Source organism: Glandiceps talaboti, chromosome 9, assembly GCF_964340395.1.
Source record: "Glandiceps talaboti chromosome 9, keGlaTala1.1, whole genome shotgun sequence".
Taxonomy (NCBI): Eukaryota; Metazoa; Hemichordata; class Enteropneusta; family Spengelidae; genus Glandiceps; species Glandiceps talaboti.
In genome coordinates, this window is record NC_135557.1 from 18,127,988 (window position 1) to 18,137,889 (window position 9,902).

General features: G+C 35.1%; 1 protein-coding gene across 1 annotated transcript; it reads right to left on the reverse strand.

Moving 5' to 3' along the window:
* Positions 1–956: 956 nt before the first annotated feature.
* On the reverse strand, positions 957–8,385 carry LOC144440322 (large ribosomal subunit protein mL37-like). Its single transcript, XM_078129680.1, has 7 exons — positions 8,066–8,385; positions 7,337–7,514; positions 6,604–6,737; positions 5,151–5,266; positions 4,145–4,333; positions 2,371–2,519; positions 957–1,980 (listed from the first exon to the last, which is right to left on the reverse strand). Exons 1-7 carry the CDS (start codon positions 8,206–8,208, stop codon positions 1,723–1,725), a joined length of 1,167 nt encoding a protein of 388 aa, XP_077985806.1. The 5' UTR covers positions 8,209–8,385; the 3' UTR covers positions 957–1,722.
* Between the last annotated feature and the right edge of the window lie 1,517 nt (positions 8,386–9,902).

A 9,902-nucleotide genomic window follows, 5' to 3' on the forward strand; every position in this document is an offset into this window, starting at 1 on the left:
TCACCAATCTACACTGCTACAATACTTACAGGGTCACCAATAAAGTGTGCTATGTTGTGTGCCAATCTTGACATCTGCAACAGTTTTGCTTTCCTACCGCAAGGACCATACTCACAGTGTGAACTCTACACAGAGAGTTACAGTGGTTCTCAACTTCTGAATATGCAAGAGACCATGTTCTTTCTGCGATCATTTTAGAACCTTTGCAGCATTAGGAGACAGTTAAATTGTCACATAAACTTCGATGGACATGTGACATGATTATGTATGCAAGGAACAATGACATCCTCATTAGCATATAGGCATGCTATATTTGTTTTCCGTCTTTCCCTGCCAGTGATAATACCACTAGTACACACGTGCTTCTGTCAAGTAATCACTGGTTCATATGTAATAATTAAATATTACTCCCCAATAGTTTTCTTTGTTTGGATGAGGAAAATATGAGTGACCTATGGGGCCTTGCTACTACGGGTTGCTAAAAGAGTAGTGAGAAACCCTTGGATCATGAGTATTTTCCAACTGAATGAAGAAAAATATTGGGAATAACAGAAGTGTATCACCTCAAGTATAATTTATGAAAAATCATGAAAAGTAATGATGATTCGGAATGTTTTGACTCATATTTCGAGCATCACAAAACCAGTGTCATAGATCTGGTTATATAATCCATATTTTCTGTTCGAAAACAAAAATATTGCTTGTGTATGGTATAATATGGAAGATATGCCAGATGGGGTTTGCCACATAGACAAAATATCATCATTAATACTATACTACAAAGTTACTTTAATCTTGTACTATGAAACTATACAGAATCATAAATAACACAGGCAAAAGATCAAATTTTCTTTTCTCTTTTATTAGTAAGAAAGGAATGGGTTCCTGTGAAATGTGTGTGACGTGGAGTAGCAAACACATCAGTGTTCAACACACACACACTACTCACCTAAAATTAGAACACCTCTGCACAAAAGTAAACTAGCAATTTTATTTCAAATTCTGCACATCCATTCATGTATGGACAATACACCACATTTTGGTTACCTAAGTTCTTGTCAATTCTCTGGTAGGATCGCAAGAGGGCATCCCAGATTTAACAAAGAGATGGCTGAAATTTATGTCATAATTGTATGTCAATGCATAAAATAGTGAATAAATGGAGGCTGGAGCATTACAGTGGTGGTTACAAATGTAGGCCAAAAAAAAGAAAAAAGAATTGTTTCTGGTCCGCGGGCATCACTAAAATACGCCTGCATTGTTCATTTCTATATGACTGTGTGTTTGTCTAGCCTATAGTCTGCAGATCCAGGGGAAACACAATAATAACCACAGTGAAGACAACTGCTGAGCCAATCATACTTGCTCTAAAGTACTAAATAAAAAGAGCAGTAACTGCCATAAATAGTAGATTGAGTGACAATTTGTTGAGAATACAAAAAAAACAAAAACAATCCACGACGTCCTACCACTTTAAACAAACTCTCCTCACTAGAAACAATTTTTCTTTGTTTTTGGCCTTATGTAAATTTAATTACTGGTACTTGCTAAAAAATAGCACAGTGGAAACAACATTGAAAATGTGTGGTAACTTCTTGCCTGTTTTCTTTTAGTACCATCAACTAAATTCTGGCTTCACTTACAGCCGCCAACAGCCAATAGCGCCCCTAGTGGCCAAACAATGAAATTTTTTTATCATTTTGATAACTGGAATATGGCGAATTACACAGAAATGCTTCCATCTACATAGCAAGCTAAGAATTTCTTGAACACATCTGGATTCATCTCTTCAATGATCTGTTCTCTCTTGGTTATTGTCTGATATAAATATTGGTTACTGCTTAACCAGACCATGTTTCGTATACCATCATCATTACGAAGCTTTAACGTATTGAGTTGAAAGGTGACAAATGACCATCGACGGCCATTTGTACCAATGGCATGCGTCACTATTGGGGTTTCTAAGTCTGTGTCTTCATTCTGAAAATGATAATAATAAATATGTAGCGAGTCAAAATTTGAATAACAAAAAAAGAAGAATATACAGGACTCCTAAGTGCTTATTTCCTTTAGAGAAAGTCATGCATATTCATTGCCCATCTAATACATATGTCTGCTAAATCTCATGGGACAACAGTGCACAAGGCTAGAACAATAGAGGTGAAAAAGACTGTCAATTTGATCTTTTTTGACAAATGAGCAAAATTTATATGACATGAAATCATGAAATGACTTTCTAGTATCCGAGTTTCTGAAAAAACTTTTATTTTTTATTTAGTGGCGTTCCACTTTAAAACGGTATATAAATTCTTCAAAGTGTGGTAACTTTACTTTAATTTCACAGAAATAAAGGAATTTCTTTCTACTTACATTAGCACCATACTGTAGTTTAGCTCTCACCAAGCAGTTGCCAAATGCAAACATTGTCAACTTGGTATCTAAATGCTGTGGCAACCAGTCATTTTCATTAATAGCTAACAGTAGGTTGGCATGAGGATAAGGATATCCTTCAGCAAAACCTGCAGAAAACAAAAATTGGTAGCTGGTGAATTATTTTTTTGATGTCTGATTCCTGCAAATTCTTTCAACATATACCACACAGTACACTTGATAATACCATTAAAGTGGCCACATGGATGAGGAGTGAGTATTTATTTTGGATTTTTAATTAATAAAACGATTTTATCATGGCTTTGTACTTTAAAAATTTATGTGAAAAATATGGCAAGTCCTTGTTTGTAAATCAATAATTGCAAAACATTAATAAATGTGTAAAATGTTTGTTATTGTATGTACAATAACAAACTTTACAAATAGATTTTCGCAATGTATGGAGTTACAAACACAGACTTGGTCTCTGTATAAAAAAAAATAAAAAAATACCCAATCCTCATCCATATGGCCATTTTAATATATAATTATCATGATATACTCAGTATCGCTTCCAAAGTAGTTCAGTGGAAAAGTGATCTGGCTTTTGTTTCTTTCTCTATTACATTACATTTTAGGCTTAAAATAACATTACATGATGGAGCAGAAGTCATGGTACATGGTGTTGACCAAGAAATCATGATTGTCATTTGTTTGATGCACCTCCATGTAGGTGGTAAAATAGAGTAGACCCGTTGCCGGTTCCAAGATGCACTTCGCGTCTCTCCATACAATGCCATGTATTCAGTACGCGCGGGAGGGGTTTGCACATGCTACTCAGGGGGATGGTTGTCACATGACAGTACCCTGGGTTTACCCATAAAATCACACTGTCATCGATCGTGTTCAGTCTGTGTTCTATAAAATCACCCATAATTAAAGAGGTCAACATTTCTTACCATCATTTCCTGATGAAAGTGTTATTTCAAATGTAATAAAGACAAAACAAGACTAAATCTAACAACATAAGTGACGTCCTCTTGCGCAATGCATCTTGGAACTGGAAATTCGACTACTGACTAATTCTCTCATGCTCCTACAGTAAAGAATGTGTAACTTATATAGCTGAATTCATGGCATCGACCAAGAAATCAAATATTTGTTATTTTGATTGGTGCACCTGGGTTGTAAAATTGATGTAATGAGAATTGAGTCATGAAAACACAACCACTACTAGCACAGTGTTTTTTGCTAAGGTGTGGGAACCCTGGTATCAGACAGGGTAAATTTAGTAAAACTGGCATTACCCATACATTGTACTATAATTTTGGTGGGGAACCCCCAGTAAAATGACTGGGGAATTCAGGTAAGTTTTACCTACTTACCGCCCTTAAAAATATCCACTATAGCAGGAGCTAAGAGAACAAGGAGATGCAACAAGTAACACTGAAGTAATTACTTTCTCTATGTGCTACATTCGTTTATAGCATTCATACCAAGTGTTAAAAGTATACAGTTTCAATTGGTTTACTTACAAGCTTAGCACATGGTCTTTCTAATGTGGTCAATTAGCAAAAGAGACAGTATACTTTTACACTTGATATGGATGCTATAAACGACTGTGGTACACACAGAAAATGATTTACTGTGGTGTTATGGGTGGTATTACCAAATGAAACAATATACTTTTACACTTGATATGGATGCTATAAACAACTGTGGTACATACAGAAAACGATTTACTTTGGTGTTATGGCTTGTACATGTACGATACCTGTATTACAGTGATCTTGTCGATAAACTTTGCATAGACGTAGATCTATTGTGTGGGAAATAGGATGCAATGATTCTAATTGATGACTACTGGTTTCCTGGATTTCTTCATCTGTTGCTAACGGCAACAGTGGAAACTTTGATGTAATAAGAGTACCTATTCTTCCCCTTACATGAATCTGAGCATCACCTGTAAAATAAATTAAGTAAAAACCCTATAAAGGCACAAAATTAACTTGAAGTTTCTCTGAAATCACAAGTAATTGTAGGTGATATAAAACTATGAAATTACTCTCCGGAACGCATAATTTATAAAAATACCTTTATTTCCTGAAGTGGCGTTCCCCCTTTAAATTTAAAACGACGTTTCAAAAACTGAAAGGTTTAACCACTAGCACCGTACCACTTACACAGTTTAGGTTTGGGCCAGAGTGTGGGTTTGATTAAATTTGGAACACTGCAAGTACAGCTCATGAGTGTTGTTCAGATTGACTACCAAACAATACAGGATTTGTCCTAGTAGTAGTAGTAGTAGTAAAATTTATTTAAGAACAGGGTAGCCAGGAAACAACAGAAGCTGATTTCCACCTGGGCCCTGTTACCACACACACACACACACACAAAACATTACATACCACACAAAAAGAGATTACAAACAATGCGAAAGCAGCGTTTAACAAGACAAGATGAAAAAGCAACAATACCAATAGATAAATATACACCGCCATCGTGGGTAGTCACACTGAATGCAAGAGGGGCTGTTCTTAGTAGACTTCTTGGAAGACAGGCACTAAATGCTTAGAGAACTATGAGGTAAGTGTAGAAATGTCGTTGCATGTGCATCTGCAATAAATCTTAAGCTCTGCTGCTTACAAAGTGTCTAAATTTATCTAACTTCAGGTAAAGCGGTACTGTCCAACCCATAAATCAAAAATCTATTCTGATTGGCTTAAACCTATCAAAAAGTGGAAAACATATATATCATAAGCCAATCAAATGTCTCTTACCTCTGTAGTATGGTGCAGCTAGATTGTAGTCATTGGCTAGAGAGCGTTGCAATAGTTTGGGATATTGGGGTGTAACACGGCTACACAAATGAACCCAACTCATCAGTTGGGTAAAGCTGAAAGAAGTGACACAGATACTCAAAATGAGAGGATTTTTTTTTAGTTTTAAATGACTATGCACAGAGCTGAAGAGAATCCGTATTGAAAAAGACACAGTCAGTGATAATTAACAAACGTATTAAAGAGGCCATATGGATGAGAAATGGGTATTTATTTTGGAATTTTAATTCATAAAACAACTCTATTCTGTTTTGATACTTTAAAACAACAATGTGACTCAACATACACTAAATCCTTGCTTGTAACTCGACTCGAAAATTGCAAAACATACTTTTCAAATTTTTGTAATGTATTGATTTGTAAACATGGATTTGGTCGATTCTGTTTCACATTTTTTTTTAAAAATATCAAAGTATAGTTTTTTTAGGAATCAAAAATCTTTAAAAAAAAAAGACCCATTTGTCACAAATAGCCACTTTAATACCTCTTAATATGAGGTAAATACCACTCCAAGAAATGGACATTTTCATAAACTATGGGTTCTGGAGAGTCATTTCATGATTTTACATCACCTACAATTACTTGTGATTTCAGAAAAACATCAAGTTGATCTTGTGCCTTTATATGGTGTCTTTGCTGTGGTCCATTGCATGATGGGAGTCAGCAGAAATAATATATTCATGGTTGCACAATGAATATTCATGACTCCTGAGTGCTTATTCCCTTCAGTGTGAAAAGCATCTCATGAATATTCATTGTGTAACTATGAATAAATTATTTCTGCTGACTACCATAATGCAATAGCTCATAGTAAAGATACTCAATAAAGGAACTACAAATTGATGTTTCTCTGAAATTGCAAGAGATTGTAGGTGATGTAAAATCATTAAATTTTACTCCAGAACCCATGGTTTATGAAAATGCCTTTTATTTCCTAGAGTGGCATTCCACTAGGCTTTTGACGACAACATGTTTTCAACACAAACTGTGGAATCCAATAGGCCATTTCAGACTGCAAACAGGAATACAGCACTCTTGCTCAAGTTAAGGGTATCATCACCTCATACATGTAGTATTGTTTCTCAAGAGCTTTGTCCCTTGGTATGCTATAGAAGTAAATCAGGGATGTTTTTCGTATTGATCAGACATCAAGGAAAGCAGCAGTGCTCTATGATTAACAAAGTAACCTATATCATGTATACCCCTAAAGTACACACAGACAGGAAGTAGAGCGCCACCATAGCAAATTTTGGAAAGGCCTATTGCTATCAGATTAACACATCATTGCCAAATGCAGGCTACATTAACGATGTCAAAATCACAACACAAGACTTCGCATACCTAAACTGACATTATAATTTCACTATCATCAAATATACGAAGTGCTACGTACCTAAATCTCTTAGAGGGTACATTGATTATGTCTGGATCGTCAAATATACGAGACTTTTCTATCGTTCTTCTGACTTCGTCTTCCTGGTTGTCAATTTTTACAAACTCTGCTATCTGCTGCAACCTGGGAGGTATCTAATAAAACAAATAAAATAAAAAACAAACAAGAATTGACAAGAGAAGGTAAATTGATCATGTTCAATTACTTAACATTGTGATTGTGTGTGTGTTCTTTATTATGTGACAAATAAACAAATAAAATAAATAAATAAACAAATACTTGATGTCACATTTATGTATGGTACTCTTAAGTTGTAAGTTATTAACGTTATGTTGTAAACACTATAGTATAGTATTACTATATAGGTCTGGTTGTAATAATAATCATTTATTATAATAATGATAAATCATATTTAGACTTGATAGCCTGATAGGTATAATGCCTTTTTTTTCGTGAGGGTTGCGTCATTATTATCCCTAGCAAAGACTTAAATCTATACCAGGTTCCCAATTATACAGCTGGTTTGACTGAGGCACAATTGTGGTTCAAACCTTGCCCAGGGATTTTATTTTAGCCATTTAGAAACAAATGGCAGCGACAGGGCTCAAACCTGCAACCTGCAGATTCAAAGCCAGCCACTCTAACTATTCATCCATCATGACTTCACAAATTAGATATACACCTGTTGTTGTCCTTGATAGATAAAATGTTAAATAATTAAAAGTCAACTTACATCTTCGTCCATCAGTTTTGACTTTGTCAAATACAGTGCTTGTTTCATTCCTTCCAGAAGTCGGGTATTTCTGGTGAACATATAGCATGTTTCTTCTTTGTACAAAGGATGTTCTTGCAGTGTAGGTTTCTTTTGACGTAAATCTATATGTTCATGGTTTGGTTCCACACCTATTATTCTGAAAGATGATCAAACTTTATAGATGAACATTACTAATTTTGACTTTTGTCTAGTCTACTAGCTGTAATAATTGTAGCGGTTGTTGTGACTTTGAGGGTTTTTCTATTGCTTTCTGGAAGCAATTAACATGATTAATGCTACAGTTCCTGCTGGACAAACTCAAATAGAAGAGATCACACTGAAATGTGAGCGAGATGTCAGCTAGTCCTACGTGTACATGTGTATATGGAGTAATCTGAGACTCGATTCTGACAATTGTCCCTTTAGTCTTGTTGAGGGTCGAGTCAGTAATATAGACCTGTGAACCGTCTGTAACATGTGTAAGCAGGACTAGATGTCAGCATACTAGTAGTAGTACTACCCACAGGTACTCGAATCAATCTGTATGATTTAAAAAAAATATGTATGGTAAATAAGACTTATTTACCATACATTTAAAAAAAATCATACAGTCTTGATTCGGGTACCTGTGGTACTAGTACTACCTATTTCAAAATGCTGCAGTCTGTTGCTACTTTTGCCAATTTTGATACTCAAGATACTACTTACCTTGCATTTAGGACTGAGACACTTGGGTTACGTTTCCTTCGTGACTTGATCTCTGCAATCTTGGCGGGTTTGTAATGTCGAATCTGTACTCGACAAAGCCGTGGTATCGTCAACAGCGATCTTACTGTTCCACACGCCTCCATGTTGATGTTCGACAAAGCTCGGCAGATTAATCAGTCCGTCTTTCGATAGATGGCTTTTGAACGCTTAGTGGTTAGAACTTAAATATGGGAGGCTATCGACAAGCACAAATTTCTGCAGACAACAAATTCTTGTCTCAATAATGATTCAGTTGAAGTACAGCGTGAGCTTCACATGGGCGCCGACATCTTGGATTTCATAGATATCGTAAACCGTGTGAGGGCGCTGTAACATTAGCTTAGTTCTAGATCACTGGTATACAGTGGTACGAAGCAATGTTGGGCGGGACTAGGCCTGACCTGTGATGATAAACATCCTCTTGGAAAATTTCTTGTTGATGTAAGCAGTCCTCCAGCAGTTGGTTAAAAGACTATTGTATTCACTAAATATTTCTGTATGTTATTTTTGTATGCTTTACCATGCTAGGTATGGCATATTGTTATGTAATTGTAATAAAGTTAACGAAACCACTTTCAGAAGAAGGAAAGAAGATAGCAGCTGATCAGGATACATGCTTTACAAAGTCAAAAAGGATAAAATTATGGATCGAGTGAGTGTTCAGTGGATTTTAATAGTAACTGTATGACAAAGATCAACGACGTGTGAGTAAACATTCAAAAATGTATGCAAATACCCCTAGCAACCATGACTACACCCATAGTAACAGCCAAATGGTGGTGTATTTCACAAAGATAACAACAGGGATTCGTAGACAAGTGAACAAACATTCAAAAAAGTATATGCAAATATGCCTAGCAACATGACCCCACCCATAGCAACATTAAAGTGATCACATATATTGCAGAGATAACAACATGATAGACACTGGATAGTCATTCAGCAACCTGTACCTACATGTAGCATGGATCAGCATGTGGGTAAACATTTTTAACACATACCTGTACAGTTGTGCTACAAAGCCATTGTCGCTATTTTTATTATTTTTTTAAAATATGAATTTAAATAGAAGTTAGACATGGCCATAAAATATTTTGGTGATTTAATTACAAATACTTTGACCCATTTTAATATTTTTATGTGAATTTAAACAGTAATTAGACATGATCATAAAATATCTCGGTGATTAAATTACAAATATTTTTATTTTTTCAAAATATCTTGGCGATTTAATAATTCAGTATTCATAAACTATGTTTGCTTTTCACCCTAAATATCACTTAACTGTGACCACTTGTTTTGTCCAATGTTTAATCCAGATATAAAGTAAACTTTGCAAACAACTTGTATGTGAGAGGTTGATGTAGTCCGTTTTATCATTCATTCACAAATTTACTTAACCTTTTATTATCACTAAAGTTGACAATGGACATCAAGTGTTTCTAATATGGCTTAATTTATAATCATAATTCATTAGTATAATATGTTTATTGTGTTTCTAGGCCACAGGCCAATATTCAAAGTTTAAATACAGTAGTGAAAAATACTTTTCTGTCGTACACAGAGCAAAGTGAGAACAAATATATTACAACACGTGTTGTATGTACGTAGGGGGGGGGGGGTATGACATCGCTACCGATTTTATAAGAATATCGCCAATCCCTACAATAACGTCATTGTTCTGTATTAGGACCGTCATAGACAAGAATAAAACCATTTAGGAAAGGAATAACAGTTTACAAGCGACTATTTCATTGTAAATCAAAGTTGAAAATATTTTTTGTACTTAGATAATTAG